A 27,103-nucleotide genomic window follows, 5' to 3' on the forward strand; every position below is an offset into this window, starting at 1 on the left:
AAAATATATTGTGAATGATGTTACCGTCCTGAATAAGGTAAATGTTGGAAGTGATCACAGAATGGTAAGATGTACACTTGATATAGATGTAGGAAAGGAAAGGGAAAAACTGACTAGAGTAAATAATACAAAGGTCTTTGGGATAACAGAAGAGGCGAAAAAGCAGTATGTACTGGAACTGCAGACTGCTCAGGACCAAGATATCGACAAGGAATATTACAACGTTCTGAAAGTGATACGCCCAAGAAACCTATAGGGAAAAAGAAATCCAAAGCAGAAAACATTAGTCAAGAAACACTTGTTATGATGAACCGAAGGTGAAAAATGAAGAGCAAGATAAACACTGACAAGGGAAAAAATCGAGTACAGTCAGTCCTCGTATAGCACGATAGTTGTGTTCGTAGAAACCCTCGTGCAATGCAAAATCGTGCAATATAAACAACAGGCCCTATGGGAAAAATAGGGTTAGGTGCTGGCCACCCAAGATTGAACATACATTTGTAACCAAAACATTACCAAACACAATAAATAATCGTAATAAAATACTTACGTATTTTATTACAACTATTACGTAATAAAATATTGCTAATGCTTTTGCTTCTATCATAATCAAACTTGTTTTTTGTTTGATTTTCTATCGAAACAGATGACAGCCGTTCCATCTCTTCCAATTCTTTGTGTTTTAATCTAATGGATTTTAATTACACTTTGAGTTGTTCCTGCTATGAAAGTTGTTTTTATTTTCTCTGCATTCTTTGTAATTCTCGGTGTTGCCTCATTTAGGCCTGTACACGTGCAATATCACATGGTCTTTCATTTCGCTCAAAGCATTTCACAATTTCATATTTTTTTTTCTCTATCGACAGAAGCGGACTGGCCATAAGCCTTACCCGGGAAACCTCGGTGGGTCGGAGGCCGGTGTGATTTTGGCCATAAACCATAGTATGAGGCCACTATAAATTTTCCCGGGTAAGAATTTTTGATCCAGTCCGCCTCTGTTTATTGATATTGCTTTTCTTTTTCCTGGTGAACACACTGCAGATTCTCTCTGAATCTGCAGTATCTTCACCAGGATGCTTCCATTTAACACCTTTTAAGTATTTTACTCATTTTTAGGGAATAAAGCACAATTACAAAACGAGGAGGCACGCTTGATACACATAAACAAAGTTGCACGCGTGTAGCAACTGAATAAACAACACCGTAAAGGCAGAGATACACTATTAACACCTCACATTTTACTAAAGCACATTTCTAGGGGTTACTACCATAAAACAATAAAAACAATTTCCAGTTGCGTTCCTGCTAGTGGAATCTGTTATAAACTGGTAGCAAACTTGATCTAATTGCATTTGCGATTATACCGATAGCTGGAATTGTGTTGGGTTTTACTTTATTATGGTGAAATGTGTTTTCCTTTCACTGATATAAAAAACATACATTTTCAGAATCTTCTCTTCATTCCTATCGTGTTGCGTTCGACTGCCATTTGGTGACTCCGTAGCCAGGTGGGAAGGAGCGGCAGTGCGTAGCACACGCTTCTTGATTAGACCGGGGTTCGAGCCCGTCACCACCAAATACGGAGGATGCGGAAAGGTCAGGGAATGACCACCGCATATCCCGGAGCAATATGGCCTTAGTTGCTAATGCTCCTAAAAACCAAATAACAAACAAACAAACAATAGACTGCCATTTCTTGTAAACACAAAGGCGAATCGTGCACAAGCGAATTCAGTTCGTGTTATATAAGATATCATTCCCATATTTATAAATCGTGTATGATCGAATTCGTATAGTGTAAACACATGTTATACGAGGACTGACTGTATACTGAGTTATGCAAAGCCATTAGAAAAAGACTCAGAGAGGACATAAGAAGATTTAACACAAGAAAAGTAGGACAGGCATTAAGGGAAAACAAAGGATTTTAAATCAGCAGCCACGAGCAGTAATACAGAAAGACAAATGATACTGAAACTGAAGAATAGCGATGGTGTACTTATAAATAGCAGAAGACTACTATTGACAATTATACAACGAGCGAGGGAGGGAATGATACCAGCAGTGGGGAAGATGGATTGCAAATTAGCAACACATACGACATACCAGATACTGGTGAAGTAGAACATGCATTGAAGAAAATGAAGAATCAGAACGCCCTGGGGGAAGATGAAGTTACTGTAGAGTTGTTAAAATTGGGAGGAAGAGACATAACACAAAAACTGGCAAGGCTCTTCACAAAGTGCATTAGTAAAGGTGTGACGCCTAAGAAGTGGAATAATGCAATCATAGTTTTGCTGCCCAAGAAAGGAGATAAATCAGAAATTGGAAATTATAGACCAGTTAGCTTGTTATCCCACATCTACAAGTTGTTCACAAGGGTCATTACTAACAGATTAGAAAGAATACTTGATGAGAATCAACCAAAAGAGCAAGCTGGCTTTAGGACAGGATTCTCAACTATGGATCACGTAATATCACAGCTAATGGAGAAAGCAAATGAATATAAAACACCATTATGCCTGGCATTTGTGGATTATGAAAAGGCATTTTACTCCATACAGCATAAGGCAATGTTTCGGGCACTGGAAAGACAAGACATTAATACCCCATATACATGTATTATGATTTTGAAGAAAATATATGAGAGTGCTACCTCCTTTATTAGACTAGACAAAGACAGTAGGAAATTTAAAATTGAGAAATGAGTTCGACAAGGAGACACAATATCTCCGAAGCTGTTTACTGCTGCCCTTGAGGAAGCTTTCAGAAGATTAGACCGGTCGCAGAAAGGAGTCAGTGTGAACGGAGACTACCTAAACCATTTACGATTTGCAGATGATGTTGTGGTCATAAGCCACGATCCCAAAGAATTAGAGGAAAATCTTAATCAGTTATTACATTTTCAGAATCTTCTCTTCATTCCTATCGTGTTGCGTTCGACTGCCATTTGGTGACTCCGTAGCCAGGTGGGAAGGAGCAGCAGTGCGTAGCACACGCTTCTTGATTAGACCGGGGTTCCAGCCCGTCACCACCAAATACGGAGGATGCGGAAAGGTCAGGAAATGACCACCGCATATCTCCGGAGCAATATGGCCTTAGTTGCTAATGCTCCTAAAAAACCAAATAACAATAACTAACTTTGACTGTATAATTAGGATGCTGGTTAGAGATACACCTCACATTATACATTTATTGTGAATAATAATTAAATTATCACACATTGCAGTTTGTTGAGGCAGTGTCATAAAATGTTTGTATAATTTTTTTTTTTAAAAACTATGCCATTCTTGAAAAAACTTAGAGCATTTTTTGTTTTGAGGAATCTTCTGTAGAAGATTTATGGCATGCAATTCTGAATAACTTCTCACTGTTTTTTTTTTTTTTTTTCCTGGCTGTCAATTGACACCAAATTATATTGTTCTGATGTCATGTGTTAGATATTAAAAATTATATAAAAAAAAAAAAAAAAAATTCTTTTCCTAGTTGAGCAACACTATGGCCATAACCGGCACAGAAATCGTGTTTTACAATTGGATATCCAGGAAGCAAAAAATACACAGAAAAATGAAGAGGATGAGGCAGAATTCCTAAAAGTTACCTATGAAAGGATGCTGGATGAACAGTAAGTTTTTCACATTTCCAGGATATTTCAATAAATAAATGTCAGATTATATACTGGTTTAATTGTCCAACGCATATGGGGGATTCACAGTTTTGAGACAACTGCAACTGCTGCCGGGGTATATTGATGAAATTCTTGAACACTGACAGATATTTAACTCTCATATACTCTGTATATTTTGTATTTCACCTCTTCACTAACCTTAATGACTTTTTGTTCTCTAAATTTTAAATGACCTACAGAAATAAGACTGAGGGTCATCTTCAATTCTTTAAATGAATTTCTCTATAAACATCCACTGTGTAACTTAAACCTTTTTCTGCCCTGCTCTCACAATTTCTCTTCACTGTGGAAATGGTTTGAAAACAATTTGATATAGATGAATAAAATTTGGTATGAAAATACATTATTATGCAACAGTACTTTGTATGACCCTATGAGTGAAACGTCATTTCTGAAATATGCAGATCAGTTCTTTTATCTGAAAGTGAATACAGTGATGCTTCAACTTATGAAATCAGTTGGTTCCAGTAAAACATCTCTTATCTCAAAACTCTCTTTTAAGTTGGATAATGGGGTCCTTAGTACCTACTAAGAGTCATGGAAGCTCAGAAATTCAACAAGGTGTGGTTTTGCATTGAAAAGTCATTAAATTTATTTATGTTTAAAATAATAAATTAGATCACTTTGATGCTGAAGATTGAGGGTGTTGCTCTTCTATTGCTAAAGTAGTGGTCTCCTTGAAATAGCAGTCCACCTTGCTATGCTTGGATTTTTACAGGCCCATGCAAAATAATCCTGTAAGGTTTCACTGCAGCATCCACAAAATTGGTTGACTTGGTTGAAATTGAGTAAATATATTTCTCCAAGCATTGGCTTTAACTTCTGTGCTACTGTAATAACCTTGATAATATTTATAAAGGTTATTACAGTAGGTTATTATTAATAATAGTTGCAAAGCACAGATGAACAACATGCCATGTTGTAGACAAACTCAACTGAAGTGGCTCGGCACCTGTGCAATAATCTGCATTTAAACTTTTTGTCAGTTGGCAGCTTCATTACAAACTTTGTAAATCTGACGCAGAGGACCTTGGAAAATTAATTGGAACCAAGAGTAAAATCTCATTCGTCTGAAATCTCGTAAATCAGGATCACATAAATTGAGGTACCATTGTATCTTAGAAGGATGTACTATTACTTCTAACAGTTGGACAGTACTCACAGCAGGCTCTCATGCTTGTACTTCAGGAATCCTGGTGGTGTAAAACACACTTCCAATAGAACATTTTCTAACACATGATGTGGTTACAAAGGAACTGGATGCAAAAATTAATTTTGATATCATATACTTGGATTTCAGGAAAGCTTTTAACATTGTTGCGCATGGAAGACTACTGTACAAATTGGAGCAGAATGGTATTAAGGGTAAGTTGCTACAATGAATAAAAGGATGGTTGAGTGGGAGAAGACAGAGAGTGGTAATCAGTGGGTTCTGCTCTTCGTGGAATAATGTTATTAGTGGAGTCCCACAGGGTTCGGTGTTGAGTCCACTGTTATTTTGTATATTTATCAATGATATTGATGAAGGTTTATCAGGCTTAGTGTCAATTTGCAGATGATACAAAGGTTAGCAAGGTTGTTAATGACAGTAATGGCAATGTGCTACTGCAACAGGATCTAGATAATTTGGGCAGATGGGCTAAGAAGTGGCAAATGAAGTTTAACCTTGACAAATGCAAAGTACTGCATATGGGTAGAAGTAACCCCAGAGAAACGTACCAACTGTGTGGTACTATACTTAAGGTAGTAGAAAATGAAAAAGACCTGAGAATAATTGTACAGTCATATATGAAGTTTTCTGAGCAATGCAGACAGGCTGCCAGGGCAGGTCATGGGATTTTGTCAGTGATATACAGGAATTTTGCTAGCAGGGAAAGGAGGTGATTGTCCCTCTGTATAAGGCAATGGTCAGGCCACGTCTTGAGTACGGTGTACAGGTCAGGAGGCCTCATTTTAGGAAGGATGTAGATTTGCTTGAGCGTGTACAGAGAAGGGCAACAAGATTGGTGAGGGGAATGAAGGGATCCTTTTACCAAGAGAGGCTTAAGTTCTGCAAATTGCAGCAGCTGGAGACTAGGCACCTGCGCAGTGATCTGATTGAGGCGTATAAGGCCTTGAATGGATTGAGCACACTGAATTCTGATGGGATTCTTCCACTTGTTCAGATTACGAACTTAAGGGGGCATAAATTCAAATTGAGGAAAGACAGATGTGGAATAGATGTGTGGAAATTTGCCTTTAGCCAGCGGGTGGTTAATTGCTGGAACAAACATCCATCTGTCGTTGTGGAAGTTGATAGGTTAAATAAATTTAAGGAGGAACTGGACAAACATTTAGAGGGAATTGTTTTGTAATTTTTTTTTTTTTTTTTTTTGAGTGATGCTGCATAAGCTCATACACTTATTTTCTTGCATCACATGCCACTACTACTGCTACATGTAAAGTTCCGGGGAGCGACTGACAATTGATTTTGTCTCCCTAGAGAGTCTCCTGTATACTCATTGGCTTTCAGATCTGGAGACCTTTACAAGGATATGTTTCCACATGAGACATATCCTTGCACTGAAGAAAATTCTCCACTAGTGTCTCTGTATAAGGGAGATTATGATTATGAAATAGAAGAAATTGGAGGTGTGCTACATAACCAAAATGTGGGTTCAAGGAATTTGCCCTATACTTTACAGTAGTTGCAGCTCCTCTCTTGAATAGTGTACCACATGCACCATCTTTCTATAGGCTAAATGCAAGAAATGGTATCCTTCTCAATGTGCAGCTCTGTATATATGTTGAACATTATGCTTGCTCATATGACCATCAGGTCTCCCTCCTCCATATGGTACCATTTTTGTACTCTCTATCTTAACTCCTCCAATCAATTGTCCCTGAGTATAAACAGAAAATTTATTTATTTAAACATGTTAGTCCCTTTCTCTAATGCTTGGGTTATTTTGGGGTGTCTCTCTCTCTCTCTCTCTCTCTCTCTCTCTCTCTCTCTCTCTCTCTCTCTCTCTCTCTCTCTCTCTCTCTCTCTCTGTTAATCAGATTTTCTCATGAGAAAGAGAGAGAGATCAGTTTACAGCTGTGAACTGGCAACCACCTTATCTGAGAATGCATTTTGGAGAACATTTTAGAAATTAGTCATTATGAAATAAAATAATTTTTTTTACATTTAAAATTTCCCCTCTTTCTCTTAACCTCTGCTACTAAAATAATGTTCTATTATTCAAAAATAAATAATTAAACATCAAACTAGTTTTAAAAAAATGTGACTATAAATTAGAAAAGCGAATTTATTAGAGTTAATTGAAGTTCATTTAATGAATTTCTTTTTTCCAAAACAACACATTTGTTTGTTAACAAATCATATGGCAAAATATGTTAACAAAACATTTGTTTGTTAACATATTTTGCCATATGATTAAATACAGATGATTATAGAAAATAATGTACCATGAAAATAAGAGGCAGTAATGAAGTGTTTGTGCACACTTCATTACGTGCGCTCTCTCTCTCTCTCTCTCTCTCTCTCTCTCTCTCTCTCTCTCTGTAAATATTTATACATATTTATATTTTTTGGTGCCACTATGCCTCCAATTCCTTAAATAGCAGGCACCCAGCCAGGCATAATTGTTTAATGCATGTGGAGACCCACAATTTCAAGAGAACTGCAACTGCTGCTAGGTATAGAGAATGAAATTCTTGAAGTGTAGTAGGCCTTGAATTCCATCTGATGGATGACAAATACTTTTTCCATGGAGGGCAGTTCAGATATTATTAGTAGTAGTGGCAGAAGATGCGAGGAAGCAAGCTTATACAACTTCAGCAAAAAAAAAAAAAAAAAAATCATCTATCCATCTCCTCTAATAATAGTATTAGTATTAGTAACGGCCGCATGGTGCAAGAAAGCCTATGGCTTATGCTGCACCAGCCAAAAAAAAAAAAAAAAAAAATCCAAACAAAATAATGATAAAAACAAAAAAAAAATAAATGAATAAAATAAATAACTAAATAATAATAATTAATAAATAAAAAGGAAATTAAACCTATCATCCTATGTGCTTCCCTTACCTGAAAGTACTATCCAGATGACCTTTGAATTTCCCCAAACTGTCGGCTTCTACCACCCATGAAGGCAACTTATTCCAATAATTTATAACTCGCTGGCTAAAATAAAACTTCCTGCAGTCCAATCTAAACATTTCCCCCCGTAACTTGAATTTATGTCCCCTAGTTCTAGCATCATTTATAATCTTGAAAATTTTGTCCTCATTCATTTTACTGATGCCTCTCAGAGCCTTAAACACCTCAATCAAATCTCCTCTAAGGTGTCTAGTTTCCAAACTCTGCAACTCACATATTCGAAGTCTTTCTTCATAAGGACGCCCTTTTGCCGATCTCACCAGGCGAGTTACCCTTCTTTGCACCCTTTCAAGAAGCTCGATGTCTTTCTTTAGGTGTCTAATATCTAATGTCTAATACTTAAATTTATTAAGACTGCCCATTTCCACAAGATGGTTGCTTGTTCAAAAAAAAAAAAAAAAAGCAAATTTGTGTGAACTAATTTATATATTTCAGAAAGGCATTCTTTAATATAACACCAAAGCACCAGAAAATATATACCGTCCAGTCAAAATACTACAACCAGCCCCATGTTTTAGTAATTGGCCATTCCTCCCACCTCATGGTATACATCGCAGCGAGGACTGGTAAATGCCATACTGCAGTTCGTGCCATGCGGTCCATACGAAGTACTTGTATGATGTGGGTAAGGAACATGATCTATTGGACTTTGCAAAAGGGATGATTGTCAGGTACTGGTTGAAGGATAGCAGTATTATGAAAACTGGGAAACTTTTGGACTGTTCATATAGCTAAGGTGTTCTAAGAGTGGATGGATAAAGATGGAGCAGAAGTTTGGGCCAGTGGCAACCAATACTTCGTTGATGGTCATAGTGTCCTGTCTTGTGCAGTTCGATAGATGGAAAACAGTGTAACAGCTGACCCCTGTACTTTAACCAGGGGATGACTGGTAGTGTTTCAAAGACCACAATCCAACGAACCCTCTCCATATGCACCACCAGCATAGAACCTGGTCAGGGTACCCATACTTATGGCTACCCATCACCAGTGATATCTGAATTATGCCATTGGACCATTTGATGACTGGAAAAAGTTGTCTTTTCCAGCAAACCATGTTTCCTGCTATGCCATATGGATGGTGGGTAGACAGCAACAAATTGTGGAGAGGAATCACTCTGATGTTTTCGTATGGTGGATGTTTTTCTGGGAATCTTCTGGAGCCTTCATACCCCTAGACCACACTCTAAATGCTAAAAAAATACCTAACCATTGTGGCTGATCAGATACATCCCTTCATGGTGACTGTCTTGCCAGATGGCTTGGGTGTGTTCCAGCAGGATAAAGCACCCTGCCAAGTTGTGCCAGTAATGTTCGAGAATGGTTTGCCTAACACAAAAGTGACTTCCACTTTGTTACCTTGGTCACCGAATTCACTGAATATGAATCTCATAGAACATCTCTGGGATTATGTGGATTGACAGATCCAAGTGTGTGGATCCTCCACCACAGGCTGTCATATATCTGCAGGATAAACACAGTACAGCATACCCCTGCAACATTTTGCTGTGTGGCAATGGTCCTGGCAACAAGAGGAAGACATACTCACCATTAGGTAAGTGGTTATAACGTTTTGATTGGACAATGTGTATATATTGCACTACTGGTAACATAACTGAAACAAATAAATTTATAGATTAAGTGAGAAATAAGCTATATCAGTGGCTGGTAGATTTCACATGTTGATGTCTTGCACAGCAAGGTTGCTTCTGCTTCTTGGTAGCGAGTCTTTCAGACTGGCAGAAAGCCTCCAATGTGGAATGGTTATTTTTCTCCATGAAGGTTGTTGTATATTTTCTGTAGCTCAGAAGTTTGATTCAAGGTACTGAATCACTAAGTAGCAGAATCACAGTGTATCATGCTGAATTAAGGCTCACAATACTGGTCAAATCTTAATACCGGTATTTCGGTATTTTTAATTTATGAAACCAGAATACCGGTATTCCAAAAAAAAACATTGTTCGCAATAAATTTTGATGACAATTAGGTGCAATAAAGTAAGGAAAAAAACAAAAGCATCCACACTACCTGTCCGAATAAAGTGAGCTTTTAAGAAACTCAGTAGTGTTATGGTTTAAACTGGATCTAATTTTGGTACATATTTAATTAGCAGCAGAAAATGTCCTTTTGGATTCTGTGCTGGTTGGTGCTTTGTACTGAGATAGTCCTAGACGAATTGCAGTTTAACCCCCCCCCCCTTATTCTCTCTTCAAAAAATAAAAAATATTTCCTTTTTGACATTTTATGGCTCTATATCTGTATTAACGAAAGAAAGGGACTGACGGTTAAGTTTCGTGAGGAAACCAAATCTAAGTTGTGTGTGGGGAGAGGTTATTTATTTATTTATTAATTTTTATTTCCCTGTACTGTAGTATTGGCATCATTGGCCATTGTTATGATTTTCATTGAGCAGCTCCCCTCGAGCACTGAGCCCCACAAGCTACTTGACTGCGTTAAAAAATGAGAATTTATAGGAGCTGAGGGATATCCCCCCCCCCACACACGAGGATATATATTTTATGTGAGTTGTCAGTTTCTCAAGAGCAATGACACAAATATAAAACAAAAGTTATTTATCATAGAAATCTACTTACAATACATAACTGGTGTTCATTTACATTCAATCTATTCATTTTTCTCATTTAATCTGTTAATACATGCTATCATTTCCATAAAATTTCTCTCAATTAACAATCTCAACACTCTCTCTCTCTCTCTCTCTCTCTCTCTCTCTCTCTCTCTCTCTCTTCAGCTTCAAACACTAAACTAATTCAATCTTAATCACTTCCTCATATTTTTCTTAATCACCAATATCAATTCTCTTCACAACAGCAATCCATAAGTCGCTAACTTAATGCTAATAATTCCATGTAATCTCTCTTAATTTAGCGATATCAATTTTCATTACAACTTCAACCAATAAACCAACTCAATACAAAACATTTCTGTAAATTTCTTGTAATTTCTTCAACTTCATCCTTACTTAAAAATAATTAGAGTTATCTAAGCAATCTTTTCAGTATAACACAGTTCAGAGGACTTACCTTCCTTTTTCATGGTGGGATTCCTTTTGTGCGGGTTCCTTTCACAGAGTTGCTGTGATGTCTCTCTCTCTTCTTAGTTGAACTCTGCATCTCTGCTGTATAGCTCTTCCAGTACTGTCTTATTTCGGGAACAGTTCTCTGTTAATACTGAAGGAAATTACCACAGCAGTAGTAGAAGCCAGGGCACTATCTGACTGGCTTGTTATTCAACTTCGATTAACTTCTAGCACAGGAACATGTCCGGGGGAACCCTTCACTATATAGCTGGACATTCCCAGAACTACCACTGGAAGTCTGCAATCCCTTCTTTTGGTGCGACACCTTATTTATTTCCTTCTCGTTTATTTATTTATTGAATTGATTGCAAGTTACAATCGCGCCCTGTACTACTTTTATATATAAGCAAGTACTTTTTTCACCTCTCATAGGTAACTGGGTACAACCTCACAGGGTTTGCACCCATTTACCTATCTTCCCCTATCTAATTTAAACTTACCTAATCACAGTGTTATTCTTTAAACTCAGTCTTCTTACTTTGGTGGGAAAAACATAGAACAGGTCTGGAGGCCTCACTTTAGGAAGAATGTAGATTGCTGGAACAGGTGCAAAGAAGGGTAATCAGATTAGTGAAGGGAACAAAAGGGTGCTCTTGCCTGGAAAGGCTTCAGTTCTACAAATTGTAGCGTCTTGAGACCAGGAACCTGTTGAGAGATCTGATTGAGGTGTTTAAAGCTTTGAATGGATTGAGTAAGCTGAATATTAATGATATTCTTCCACTTGCTGAGACTACACACACATGAGGGGACATAAATTCAAGTTGAGGAAGGATGGTTGCAGAATAGATGTGCAGAAGTTTTCCATCTGTTGTGGAAGTGAATGGGTTGAATAAATTCAGGGGAGAACTAGACAAATTCTTGGAGGCTATGGATGAGTGAACTGCTTGCTTTCTTGCATCATTTCATTTGCAATTACTATTATTACTACTACTCATACGTCAATACTGCAGCTAATTTATCCTTGTTTTACCATAAACTTTTCTCTTTGTTTCAGCAGAGCCACTGCGACCCTATGTGCTGCCAGTGAGCAAAATCAAATTTGCCGCCCCAAAATATTTGGATTAAAAAATAAAATGAGGCTTAAATAATTATTATTAATTTATTAAAAAAGAAAAAAAATTATAACATTGATATGTTGTAACTTACCTGTCTCTTACCAACACATAATATAATAAAACAACAAACAAAAATAACAAAATCATTCTGAAATTCTGGAAACAAACTTTAAATTCTAAATCACAGTAATTGTACCCACAGTAATAAAATTATAATGTTAAAAAAATTATGCAAATTTGTTTCCTTGCTTTCATCATCATCATCATGAACTTGGTCTGGCTTAGGTCTTTTAAGACCTGTTCTGTTATACTCTTGGAGGTGGTCTTGATCTCGCCATCGTTGTCTTGGTCGACCAACATCTCTCTTGCCTGTAGGTTTGTAGTTAAAGGCTAATTTTGGGATCCGGTCTGGGTTCATTCTTTCTATGTGGCTGATCCATTTTTTCTGATACCGTTTTATGTCATTTACTATGTTATATACTTTTAATTTCTCACAAATATCTAAATGTCTTTGGTGGTCTAGTCTTGTAAAGCCTAATGGTCTTAAAAATCTCATTTGTGTGCATCTTTCTTATTTGTGACCCAAGTCTCACAGCTGTAAAAGAGGGCTGGTTTTGAAGTGATGTGCAGTTGTAATTTTGTTTCAGTTGTCATTTGTTTTCCGAAATCATTCCATTCATTTTATTATATTTTTGTAGTTTAGTGTGGATGTCATTCATTTGATATTAAATTTCCCAAATAGGTGAAGTTAATTGTTTGTTTCCATTCTTTAAGAATTTTATTGATGTAGATATTGAATAAATTTGGTGATAGTCCTCATCCTTGTTTGACTCCTTTACTGTGTTAATTGGGTCTGATAGTTGGCCATTAGAATATTTTATACAGACTTTTGAGTTTTTATATAGGCTTTGGATTACTTTCCGGAGTTGGGTTGGGATATTTTCTTCATGTAGAATCTGCCAAAGTTTTTTCTGATTTACATTGTCATATGCTTTTTCATAATCAATAAAGAGCAGAAATGTTGGTAGATTGAATTCTCTTCTTTTCTCCAAAATTTGTTGTAGTGAGAAAATGGCATCTACTGTGCTTATCCCTTTTCTGAAATTGTTCACTGTATTTATTAAGTTTATTCTTTAGTATATTAGAGTATAGCTTTGCAGCAGTTGACAGCAGTGTTATTATCCCTCTGTAGTTGTTAGGGTTATTTCTGGAGCCTTTTTTGTGTAAAATAATTACTATTCCTGTTTCCCAATCTTTGGGTATCTGTTGCTTATGCCATATGATGTTAAATAATTTTAGTAGTGCGTTTTTTAGTAAGGTGCCCCCATATTTAAATAGTTCTACATTCAAATTGTCCCTGCCTGGGCTTTTTCGGTTTTTTGATTTTTAAATAAATAAATTTTCTGTTTATACTCTGGCATGACAACCAAGTCAGTAGAGTTTACAATAAATCGTCAATATAAATACTTATCGTATTTAGTATTCACTGGCTTGAACCCGGGTCCACTCAAGGAACGCGGGCTATGCACTCTTGCTCCTGACCACTGGGCTATGTCACTCCATAATATTAACTCTAGTTCTTCCATTGTTATATTTTCCTCATCTTTGGTTATCACAGATTCATCTTCCAATTCCCTAGTGCCTGGGTTATAACATAGTTTGGAATAGTGTTGCTTCCATTCTGTTTGGGAGATGGAGTTGGTTTTTATTTGATCATTTGTGTCTAGTTGTAATTTCTTAAAAATTTTAAAACCTCTTCTCTGTGGGCCCTTGATATCACTTTCTAAAGATTTAACAAATTTATCCCAATCATCTCATTGGATTCTTCTGATTAGTTTTCTGACTTCGGCTCTAAGCTTTTATGTTTTATGTGTAGATGTAGGTCTTTAGTTTGTAGGAACAGCTTATAGGTCTTTTTTTTCTCATTGATTGTTTGTTTCAATTCTTCATTCCGAGTTCTTAGCCAGTTTTTATTTTTTATAGGTTTATATCCAAGACTTTCTTCAGCAACTCCCAGAATTGATTTTTTCATGTTTGACCAGATTTCCTCAACATTATCACTTTCATCTGATTTGAGTTTATCTTTCAATCGACTTTCATACAGGAATTTAGTGTTTTCATCTTCCAACAAATGTATGTTTAATTTCTTAGTAGTTTTTGTTGGTATTTTCTTCTTTTTATTAAGATAATTTCTTTTTATTTTGAAAGTGCTTTCTACTAGGTATTGAACACTGTCAATTTCACTGCCTCTGAATACTCTAGTGTCATTTAAATTTTCATTAATGATAATATAATCTATTATAGACTTTGTGTTTCTTGCTTCCCATGTGAATTTATGGATATTCTTGTGTCTGAAAAAAGTATTTGTAATTTTAAGTTTATTAAAAATGTAGAAGTCTATCAGGTATCTTCCATTATTGTTGACCATGGGTTCGCCTTCTGATCCTATATATTTGTCTACTGATTGAGCACCAACCCTTGCATTAAAATCTCCTGCTAGTATGAGTTTTTTTAGTTTTTGTTAGTTTGGTCTATGATCTGTTATAATTCATCATAAAATTCTGTGGTTTCATCAATGTTGCCTTCTGCTGGTGCGTAGATGCTAGTGATTGTTATTGTATAAGATAGAATTTTTAGTCTTAATTTCAGTTTCCGGTATCCCCCTCCCCCCCATATTTCTCCTTCAACCCATGCACGGTACTAAGTACTATAGGTTTTGATACCTTTCGTGTTTGGGGTTTTCATAAAAAAAAAAAAAAAAAATATTCTGGGTGATATCCAAGAGTAGTCTAATATTTTGTTTTCCCGTTCTTTCTTTATTATAACAGTAACTCCCGATGATGCCTACATTTCACTTGGTACGCCGGAGTATATCATTATGAAGTTACCTATTTCTTTGGATCCTTTGTTCTTCTTTTTTGTTTCAGTAATGATTGCTATGTTGTTGTTATTTGGTTTTTAGGAGCATTAGCAACTAAGGCCATATTACTCCGGGATATGCGGTGGTCATTCCCTGACCTTTCTGCATCCTCCGTATTTGGTGGTGACGGGCTCGAATGCTGGTCTAATCAAGAAGCGTGTGCTACGCACTGCTGCTCCTTGACTGCTATGTCAATATTTCTATCTAGTTCTATGGTCAGTTAATCTAATTTGTGATTTATTCCCCTAACGTTTTAAGTTGCTACTTTGAAGTTCCTTAATCGTAGACCTGTATCCATTGCCTAGGTCGTTTCCCTTGAAATCTGTCCAGTTTTTTCCTTGAGCTTATTTCGAGTATTTACACCCCCAGATAGGTTATCAGCCTTTCGCGGGGTAAGTCTAGTGGTGAGGCTGTCACCTTATAGCCTCTAGACAGGCTTCAGGTACAGCATTTCCTCTGTATTTAAGATGTGTTTCCTTGCCTTAAGACATGCAAATTTATTAATTATTTCATGTTTATGTTTATTTGTTCCAAAATATCATTTTCTATTGAAATTATTGCCAAATTAGAGAGTCGTTGTTGAGACATTGTCGCCCGTAAATAATTTTTGCTTGATTTTAAAAAACTCCATTCACCTGAGGCAAGGAAGGAAACTGGTAAAGTTAGAAAAATTCTTAATACAACCGCTACATTTGGAAAGTATCTGTAAAATCAGTTTTAAAAAATATATTGTAAAACTTCAAATGAATAATATTGTCTTTAATATAAATTTGATGTACTTTGTTCTTCAGATAATGCTAAAACATCAATATCGGATTCATTACGATCAATGTCACTTAACTTAATATGTAAATGATTTAATAAATCGTCATCTGACCATTTTTTAAATTCAGAAATATTATAAAAATTTTAAATATTTCTACATGTTCTTTCATATTTGTAAACCTTTCAGTTACCGAGAAAATTGTTGTGTCCATAATTTGAAAGAAAAAAATCGACGTTGGCTTCATGGAACCAAAGGTGGATCCATGAATAATGTCATGGGGAATGAAAAAATACAATTTAAGCTTAATAAAATCAGTTTAATTTTATTCTGTATTTTCATTTACAATCAACAATAACGGTTTGTGGTAACCTTCATTGTTGCATGTTTGTACTGTTCTTTTCGATGTTGATGGCTGGACGTCTGCCTCTAATTGATCTTGCTCGTGTTTACGCTTACAACTCTCTCTCTCTCTTGCGTTCCACTGCCGACTTTGGTGCTTGCTTTTCAATTAGATTTGTGATTTTGTCGAAATCTTTGAACATGTTTAGTTGATGTAACTTTCAGCATCGTCACAACTTAACTAAATGAAACACAACCACACTGCTTGACAAATGCGAAGTAACTGAACGAAGTAGTTACTTTAATGAGCTGTTCAACTCTCGAAAACTAAAAACCCGATTTGAAATCTAGTTATATAATCTTTGTAGAGCTCTCAAAGGGCAACAATTTTGTTGCTTACTGTTTTTGTCTAACATTTATAGTTTTCAAGATATTGCAAAAACAAACTTGAAAATTTTCTAATTTTTCAACTCTCTCAATTTTGCATTGCTATTACTTGGGAACCATAAGAGCTACATCAAACTATTTATAGATGTAAAAACTATGTTTCCTACTGAACAATTTTGTTGCTTACTGTTTATGTCTATCTATCATAGTTTAGAAGTTATTGAGAATGAAAGTAACCAAGGCACAGTGGCAAATGGGCAAAATGTGAACGTTTTAGTTTTTTCGAAAAAATTATATTAAATATCAAAATTTCTAATTTTTTATTCCATATTCGTCGACGGCATTTATACCCAACAAAATAAGTATAAATTGTTTATACTATTGTCAATTAGTTTCGGAGATATAACAGCGGTTAGACGTTTCGCTTTTCGTGACAGCCTGAGCACTGTAGGGTACCCCCAGCATAGACGTTATTCATATCAAAAATAATTTTGAAATTTTTTTGCGGATCCTGAATGTCGAAGTGTGCGGATGATACAAAGGTTGGTAGAGTTGTTAATGATAGCAATGACAGTATGCTACTGCAACAGGATCTAGAAAAGTTGGGCAGATTGGCTTAGAAGTGGCAACTGAAGTTTAACATTGACAAATGCAAAATACTGCATACTGGTAGAAGTAACCCCAGAGAAACGTACCGACTGCATGGTACAGTGTTCTGCCACTCTGAGTGGTAGAGAATGAAAAACAGCTGGCTGGGGTAATTGTGCAGTCAGACATGAAGTTTTCTGAGCAGTGCAGACAGTCTGCCCTAGCAGGCCATGGATATTGTTAATGATATACAGGAATTTTGCTAGTAGGGATAAGGAGGTGATTATCCCTTTGTATAAGGCAGTGGTCAGTTGTCTTGAGTACTGTGTACAGGTTTTGAGGCCTCATTTTATGAAGGATGTGGATTTGCTTGAGCGAGTACAGAGAAGGGCAACTAGATTGGTGAGGGGATTGAAGGGGGTTCTCTTACCAAGAAAGACTGTTCTGCAAATTGCAGCATTTGGAGACTAGGCACCTGCAAAGTGATCTGATTGAGGTGTATAAGACCTTGAATGGGTTGGCCATGCTCAATTCTGATGGGATTCTTCCTCTTGCTCAGATTACAAACCTGAGGGGCCATAAAATTCATATTGAGGAAGGACAGTTGTAGAATAGATGCGTGGAAATTTGCCTTTAGCCAGTGGGTAGTATTGCTGGAACAAACTTCCTTCTGTCGTTGTGGAGGTGAGTACTGATAAATTAGGCCATTGCTATACTATATTATTGATTACTTTATTGTTATTATATATTATTGTTCTCCATTGCGGGCGTGACCCGAAGAATGGAGTGGTTGTTCTGTCAAGTTCTTTTATTGGCTGATTATTGGGAATGCATAATTTACCTCATTTTGTGTCTGTTTGGTTGGATGCAAATTTGCTTTTGGTTTTAGCGGGAAATGCAAAATTATCATGCTATTGTTTAGTCGTCGTCATGCTGCTCTGCTGCCCTCAGTTATTGTGTTTTATTGTTATTCTGTTTGCAAAAAGATGGATTAATGTAAGACTGCAATTGAATGATGTAAGAGTATGAATTTGATTAGCTTCGGAATACAAGTGTATTCAGTGTGGATGTTTGAAGTGTACCAGCCGGCATGTTAGGACTGATAAGGTGGTGGGGGGGGGGTTCCAGTTTTTTTCTTGACAATTAGATGTTTTTCACATTAATTGTATGAGTTGTTTGTATCAAGTTCTCTTTATATTAGTTGGGGGTGTGGGGGCAGCAGCCCCCAAGAACAAAAAAATATGCATATCTGTTGAGGTGCATGAGCAATTCTCATTGTTAATGCACGTGAAATCACCTATTAATGTATGGCGAGAAGAACGAGTGGTTGTATGTGGTGTTAATTTTTGTTAGACTGTTTTTGCCGTTTTTGCTGTTTTTTCTTCATTTCAGCTCCGTCATATTGTGATGTTATGTGACATTCCCCAGTAACATGCAGGAGAGAGGATAAAGCAGTGAGAGTGCGAGGTGCCTTCACATCCTATTGCTGCCTTCTTCCTCTCTTTCCAGCCAAAGTACGGGGTTGTATTCATGTTCTGGAGTATAACCCTGCAAGATATAAATATGAAACACAGATCCAGATAATAAGCAAATTAACATAAGTCTTCAATTTCATGTACTGTATTTATTTCAAACGAATTATTTTATTTCCAATGTTGAATACTGGTAAACGTTAAACAATCAGATGACCAGTGCGACTTCAGGGTATGTGGGACAGGCGGTTGGATAGGTTTTGAGTACCACTAAGTTGCAGAATGGTAAACCCTTTGACTCTTAATTCGTGCTTGCAACATTAATTGTCTCAATTGCTGAAGGCCAGAGGTGCAAACAATGTGTTCCGCCGGGTGGGTAAAGCGCCTGCCTGGCAACCCAAAGGTCGTGGGTTCGAATCCCGCCTCTGGCTTGGATCAAAGTACTGCAAAAAACCTTGGGAGGTGCACTATGGCCACAGAAGTCGATGCGCCAATAACTACAAAAAAAAAAAAAAAAAACACAATGTGTTCCCAGTTGTCTTGTAATCCGTTCATTATATGGAAATTTTCTTTGATCTACGGAAACTATTTTAAATGTAATTACTAAGGGGAATTCAAAAAATATTGCTAAGTAGAAAATTTCGCTATAAAGAAATTTGTTAAACAGACGTTCGACTTGTATGTCAAAAAGATTTTTGGCACCCTTGTGATCTGCCGCCCCTAAGCGATGCTTACCCACTTGTGGCAGCTCTGTGGTTCAGTTATGTGTTATTGTGATGTAGTGTTTCCAATGTATGATATTCTTTGAAAATTGGCCGCTTTAAAATTTTTCTTTAACAGATATCATTGACTTATATCAATTATTTTTGGAAACTGTATTTTTGTCCTCTATAACTTCTGGACACCAATGCTTCTGTACATCTATTAAAATCTCAATTCTGCTCTTTTCCAGAGCTGTCAGTCTAACCAATCCAGAAACTAAGACTAGTAATAACAGCTCTTGCAATTTCGCTCTAGTATAGGCTGTGAGGTATAAGGTCTGGTACCGAAAATGCCCTTGAGCTTTAACTGTTTATTTAGGTCATTATCCTGGCCAAAAGGTAAAGTGCAGCCATTATCAACCCACTGCAGGATGGAAGCCTCCTCAACAATTCATGCTGAGAGAAATGGACCATAATCTGACACGCTGGTCCAGTACGGGTTGGCAGATCAACCATATTCAGCAGTCAGGGGCTTGAGCGTATGCTATTGCACTCAGCTACAGAGGCCAAGCTTATATTAATTCAGTTTTATTCTACTTTCTGCTAGATTTTGTAACCACCTGTATACCACGATTGTAATCTCTTGTTCTATATTATAAATAGCTTTTACTAATGTGGCCTTGAATGTTATCTACTCTTACTGTTTTTATATGGTAGAAACTCTCTTAACTGATCTCTGCTTAACTGAGTCGCTCGATTAACCAACACCCCCCCCCCCATCCATCTTTAAAACTGTCAGTTACGCATGGCAACGAGCCGTGAACACTAGTCCAGTACTGTTTGTAGCTAATAGACTAGTCTAATACATAGCAACTGCCGGTTTCTGTTTAGTTCTATCATCTCAAGAGGTCAGTTGTATGTTTGTTCCAAACTGTGTTTACATCACTAAAATAATTTTTATTGTAATTACAGTGTGTACTTTAATTAAATATTACATAAATTAATGTAATATTGGGGGGTGGGGGGGAAAGGAACAGTTGTTTCTCTGAAAACTAAATTGGTTTCTCTGGAATGACCCAATAAAGATGAGTCTAAAAAACTTGCTATTGAATTGGGTATGGGCAAGACAACTGTAAAACACTGGAAACAAATGGTAAAATATCTAGAAGTATTTTGCACTCTGTGTGTTTCACAAAGGTAGTTAAGTTCTCACTCTTGTTGGAAAAAATAATTAGTGATAATTGGCAGTGTATCTTGCATAAACCACAGAAATGGCTGTGGTTTGTGCAAGAAAGATGACATGGAACTCCAATAAGCAGACTTGTGAAAGCAGCATTAAAGAAAAGGTGTTGGTCTTGCATCAAATTAATAGTGCAGTAAATTTTACAGAAAGTGACAGTCTGCATGGATGTTACAAAAAATGTCATGGTATTCATGTAGTGAGTATTAGCAGTAAGTGCTTATCCACTGATCACCAACTAAATTATGTGATGTTATCTACAAAAATGATGCAAAAAGAGCAGTCTGTTCTAGTTACGCTGGTTATTTTTATTTTCAATTTAGATAAGTTTTTGTAGATTACTACTTAATATACGTAAAATCGTTGTTTCATTTGAATCTTGCTGCCATTGTTTTTGTATAGAGAGTGGTAAGGAATTCAAATTTTTATTGTGGTAACTAGGTAGCTCAAACGTAAAATTACATAGTGTAATACGCATCACTGCACTGTGGGTTTTTTTTTTTTTTAGGAGCATTAGCAACTAAGGCCATATTGCTCTGGTGATATTCGGTGGTCATTCTCTGACCTTTCTGCGTCCTCCGTATTTGGTGGTCACTGGCTTGAACCATGGTCTAATGAAGAAGCGTGTGCTCCGCACTGCTGTTCCTGCCCACCTGGTTACGGAGGCACCACTGCGTTCAGGATTCTGTTAGATAGGAACTTGTGGGTTGGTAGTATTGCCAATTAATTAATTAAATTTATTGATCTTATTAATTTAAAATATCATGCCCCCAGACTAGAGCAGCAAAGCAACAGGCACAAAGTGACAGGAGTGCTGTGACTCGGGGGAGAACTGAGGGGGGGTGATTCTCCAACGCATCGCAGCCTAAAAAAATGTGCAACTTGTGAAGTGTTTGGCAAACTCTCTGGAACAGAACAAGATCTAGCCAAGTAGGATGTCTTTGTGTGTGCCAGGTGCAGAGTGTCTTGAAATTAGGCGTCAACTCAACATTCTAATGGTCATCTATGAGAGCTTGAGGTGTAGGGTAGATGCCCTCGAAGAAATTAATATGAGGGGCCCGTCAAACTCTCAGCTGCCCAACTCAACACCAGAGCTCACTCCTGTGCATCAGGAAACACAGTGGCAATCTTCAAGGCAGAATGTGCTGGTTCAAAAGGAACTAGTTATTGTTGGGGACTCTGTTGTCAGGGAGACGGGTAATATATTGTGTAAAAAGGATAGATGGAATAGGACCATGGTATGTCTGCCAGGGGCAAAAGTTGATGACATTAATTGCTGGAACAAACTTCCATCTGTCATTGTGGAAGTTGATAGGTTAAATAAATTTAAGGAGGAACTGGACATGCATTTGGAGGGAATGATGTGATTTTTTTTTTTTTTTGGCTGATGCTGCATAAGCTCATACACTTGCTTTCTTGCATCACATGCCACTACTACAACTACTACTACTACTACTACGTCGTGAAGCATATATCATCTTTTAAGGGCACAAAGGATGATCTTGTTGTACACATTGGCACAAATGACATTAAGAGTAGGAGATATGCAGATTTACTTAAGTAAGGATTTTGGACTAAAGATGAATATGGCTAAAACAAAAGTAATGATGAACAAGTATGCCACGGAAAGGGAAATAATGATTTTAGGAGCAGTAATTGAAAAGGTGGAGTGTCATATACTTATCTGGGACAAGTTATTAGCTGTAATAATGATAAATGGCTGGAAGTCAAGAGAAGAATAAATTTTGGATGGATAGCATTCAGGAAATATAGTCACATACTGAAGAGCAATATCCCAGTTTGTCTGAAATGTAAAATAATGAATCAATGTATACTCCCCACCATGACTTATGGAAGTGAAACTTGGGCACTCACCAAAAGAATGGAAGAGAAGCTGAGAACTACACAGCGAAGAATGGAACGATGGACTAAGAAAATAACAGAATGGTACCCAAGAGGAGCTAGAAGAAAACCTGGAAGACAAAGGTGGAGATGGATAGATGAAATTCATGAGTTTTTGGGTAGTAAATGGATGGCCAGTGCTCAAAACAGAAGGAACTGGAAAGTTGCTGGAGAGGCCTTCATCCTGCAGTGATTGAAAATGGCTGATGATCATGATGATGACTTAACAAGTACAGGTCAATGTTGCAAAAAAGTCATGAGTTAGGCTTAAATTTGAAAGTGTCTGCAATTCTGCCCAGACACAATCAATTCGGCCCTGGAAGGAATGTGCCAGTATCATGGGGTAGAATTTTTTTCAGCATGGTCTGTGCTTGTTAACAGAAGAGACTGCTTTTGCAGGGATGGGATACACTTAAATAGAAAGGGTGTAAGAATATTTGCTGATGCTGTCGAGGCAGTGTTAGGTGGGTTGGAAAACTGCCAGCTTGGTAGGAATTCAAAGATTAAAAGTAGCCACAAGCAGAGGTGAAGGTAATTCTTGCACTACTTCTATTAGAAAAAGCAGTGGTCTAGAGCAAGGGGGTGCTGGGGATTTCATCGTGAAATATATGGGATATGTTGGGGTAACTAAGAATGAGAATAGGTGCATGCATACTTGCATGTATACCAATGCTAGAAGTATAGTAAATAAATTTGAAGTGTTGGTCAAGACATCCAAGGTGGATATTGTAGGGATATCAGAGATGTGGTGTCATACAGATGTAAGCAGTGCAGAATTGGAATTTGGGGAGTACAATGTGTACAGACAGAATACTAAGGGAGGAGGGGTTATGCTGTTAATTAAGAAAAACATAAAATCAAAAGAAGTGCATCAAGTTGATATAGATGGACAGTGCACTGTTCAGTCAGTTTGGTATGAAATAAGCACTGCAAAAGCAAAAATAAGAGTAGGTGTGTGTTATAGGCCTAATGACTCGAATGAGTACAATGAACAATTCTACAGAAATAGAGGGCTAGTAAATCAGAATGTCTTATAATGGGGGATTTTAACTTCCCAGATATGGACTGGAACTTGTGGGTTGGTCATCGCACACTAGCAAAACTTTTGTGGATTTATTGGATGACTGTTTTCTAGAGCAACATGTTCGAGAAGCAACCAATGGGAGTAATACTCTTGATGTGATTATCAGCATTGAATATTCATGCATTAAGAATTTGCAGATAAAGGAACCACTGGGTGACAGTGATCACATGGGAATTACTACCATCAAGGCTAAAGGGAAGGACTTTTGTAAAGGTGACTACAGAGGTCTCAGACACTTTATAAATTCTATACAGTGGGATGAACTGATGATGTTACCAGCGTTGAATTCTAAATGGCAAGCCTTCAGGAACTTAATTTTGGCAGCTAATAGACTTTTCATTCCAACTAAGAAATGCTATTCAAGGTTTAGGCCTGAATGATTGTCATATGAATTAATGAGTCTCGTTATTTGTTGTTTAGGAGCATTAGCAATTAAGGCCATATTGCTTGGGGAATGTGCGGTGGTCATTCCCTGACCTTTCCTCATCCTCCGTATTTGGTGGTGACGGGCTCGAACCCCGGTCTAATCAAGAAGCGTGTGCTACGCACTGCTTCTCCTTCCCACCTGGCTACGGAGGCGCCCTTGAGTCTCGTGGTAGAGAAGGAAAATGCATGGGATGCATATAAATTATCAGGCAACACAGAAGCCTATGGCAGGTATAAACTAATCGGTAATCAAGTCACAAAGGAGGTTAGGCAGGCAAAGGCAGATTATGAGAAATCTTTGGCAAAGGATGCAAAGAAAAACAGCAAAGAGTTCTTTAATATGTAAACTCTAGAAGGAAAGGAATGAATCAGATTGGACCACTTAACATAGATGGGGTGACTATTGATGATCATGCTCAGGTAGCTGATAAACTGAATGAGTATTTTGCATCTATATTCATGTACGAGGAGTTATTCAATGTGGGGAGTGCCACAAGTTTATCAAACACCAGGAAGCGAAGTGATTTTATAATAACTGAGAGCAAAGTGAAGGAGAAATTGTGAAGTTAAACATAAGGAAGGCACCTGGGGTGGATGGGATCTATCCAGTTATATTAAAGGAGGCAGCAAAGGAAATAAGCAAACCCTTAGCCATAATTATGAGAGCTTCCTTGGAGTCAGGGGAGGTCCCCATGGACTGTAGGTGTGAAAATGCATCACCAATTCACAGAGGGGCTTCAAAAGGTGACACAAGTAACTATAGATCTGTTAGTTTAACTTGTGTTCCATGGAAAATAATGGAATCACTGGTTAAAGCAGCATTGCAGGATCATCTAGACAAAACTGCAGTAATAGTTAAGACACAGCATGGGTTTGTTAAAGGGAGGTCTTGTTGCCTATTGTTGTTTTTTATATTGATGAAGGTATATCGTGTTTAATGTCCAAGTTTGCAGATGATACAAAGGTTGGCAGGGTTGTTAACGACAGTGAAGACAGTATGCTTCTCCAACTAGATCTAGATAAGTTGGGAAAATTGGCTGAGAAGTAGCAACTGAGGTTTAACATTGACAAATGCAAAGTACTGTATATGGGTAGCAGTAACCGAAGAGAAATGTATCAACTGTGTGGTACTATACTCAGGGAAGTGGAAAGTGAAAAAGACCTAGGGAGTAATTGTGCAGTCAAATATGAAGTTTGCTGACAGTGCAGATGGGCTGCCAGGGCAGGTCATGGAGTCTTGTCAATGATATATAGGAATTTTGCTAGCAGGGACAGGGAGGTGATTATCCTGTTATACAAGGCAGTGGTCAGGCCACACCTAGAGTACTGTGTACAGGTCTGGAGGCCTCATTTTAGGAACGATATAGAGTTGCTAGAACGAGTACAAAGAAGGGCAACAAAATTGGTGAGGAGAACAAATTGGTACTCTTACCAAGAAAGGCTTAAGCTCAGCAAATTGCAGTGCCTGGAAGGTAGGCACCTGTGGGATGATCTGATTGAGGTGTATAAGGCCTTGAATGGGTTGAGCAAGTTGAATGCTTATAGGATTCTTGCTCAGGCTAACCTGAGGTGGCACAGTTTCAAATTGAGGAAAGATAGTTGTAGAATAGATGTGCGGAAATTTGCATTTAGCCAGTGAGTAGTTGATTGGTGGAACAGGCTTCCATCTTTTGTTGTGGAAGCATAGCTTAAATAAATTTAAGGCTGAGATTGACTGGCATTTTGAACGAATGGAGTGGTGAAACAGGAGGGTTTTTTTTTTTTTTTGCTGATGCTTCACAAGCTTGCTTTCTTACATCGTATGCCTCTACTAATGCTAATTCTAAAGCAAGCTTATAAAGCATCAACAAAAAAATACTTTCAATACCTTCCATAGATTGTATATAGTTCTTCCTTTTATTTATTCAAACTACTCACTTCCATAACAACAGATGAAAGCTTGTTTGTTTTTTTGTTAGTTGTTGGTGCATCGGCTTCTGTGGCCATATTGTACCTCCCAAAGTTTTTGCATTTTGTACTCTGATCCAAGCCCGAGACGGGATTTGAACCCGCAACCTTTGGGTTGCCAGGCAGACTCTTTACCAACCTGGCTAGCCTGGTCGGCATGAAAGTTTGTTCCAACAATCAACTACCCACTGGCTGAAGGCAAACTGCTGCATATCTATCCTGCAACCATCCTTCCTCAGTTTGAATTTGTCTCATGTGTGTTGTTGTTGTTGTTATTTGGTTTTAGGAACATTAGCAACTAAGGCCATATTGCTCCGGGAATATGCGGTGGTCATTTCCTGACCTTTCCACGTCCTCCGTATTTGGTGCGCGCGCGCGTGCGTGCTTGTGTGTGTGTGTGTGTGTGTGTGTGTGTGTGTGTGTGTGTGTGTGTGTGTGTGTGTGTGTGTGTGTGTAGCCTCAGAAAGAGAAAGATTGCCATCAATATTTAGCTTATTCAAGGCCTGAAACTCCTCAGTGAGATCACCTTGCAGGTGCATAGTCTCCAGATGCTGCAGTTCGCAGAAGTGAAGCCGTTCTTGGTAAGATCACCCTTTTCTTTCCCTCATCAATCGTTGCCCTTCTACGCACCCATTCCAGCAGATCTGTATCCTTCCTAAAATGAGGCCTTCAGATCTATATGCAGTACTCAAGGTATGGTATGGCCTAACCATTGCCTTGTACAATGAGATAATCATCTCCTTAGCAAAATTCCTGTATATATCATTGACAATACCACAATAGCTGTCGTGGCTACCTGTCTGCACCGCTCGGAGAACTCCATATCTGACTGCACAATTGCCTCATTTTTTTATTTTCCACTTCCCTGAGTGTAGTACCACACGGTGCATTAATCTGGCGTTACTGCTACCCACGTGCAGTACTTTGCATTTGTCAATGTTAAACTTCAGCTGTCATTTCTCATCCCATCTGCCTAGTTTTTTTTAGATCTTGTTGTGGTAGCTTACCTTAATTACAGTCATTAAGCCTATATGCCTTCATCAATATCATTAATAAAAATAGAAAATGACAGTTGGTCCATTGATAACCAATTTGTCTTCTCCCACTCAACCACCCCTTTATCCATAACAGTAACTTGCTCTTAATTCTACACTGCTCCAATTTGTTCAGCATTCTTTTATATGCAACAGTATCAAAAGCTTTCTTGAAATCCGAGTATGTGATGTCAGAAATATTACTAATAAAACAACTAGTAACATTTAAATAAATAAAAATTAAGTATTAATTAAAAAAATTAAGAAAATTAACCTAAAAATAGAAATTAGGAAAATAAATAATATTTAATTAAAAA

At 37.4% G+C, this 27,103-nt stretch overlaps 1 protein-coding gene across 1 annotated transcript in view; it reads left to right on the forward strand.

Annotated features, from left to right (window-relative positions):
* LOC150085301 (uncharacterized) overlaps positions 1-27,103 on the forward strand; it is a 200,458-nt gene that overhangs the window by 52,969 nt on the left and 120,386 nt on the right. The window contains exon 3 of the mRNA XM_090373138.1: positions 3,487-3,625. Within this exon, the coding sequence (XP_090229264.1) occupies positions 3,487-3,625 (139 nt within the window). The remainder of the gene's footprint in view (positions 1-3,486; positions 3,626-27,103) is intronic.

This window comes from Mastigoproctus giganteus, chromosome 5, assembly GCF_048544385.1.
Source record: "Mastigoproctus giganteus isolate SK-2022 chromosome 5, ASM4854438v1, whole genome shotgun sequence".
Classification (NCBI taxonomy): Eukaryota; Metazoa; Arthropoda; class Arachnida; order Uropygi; family Thelyphonidae; genus Mastigoproctus; species Mastigoproctus giganteus.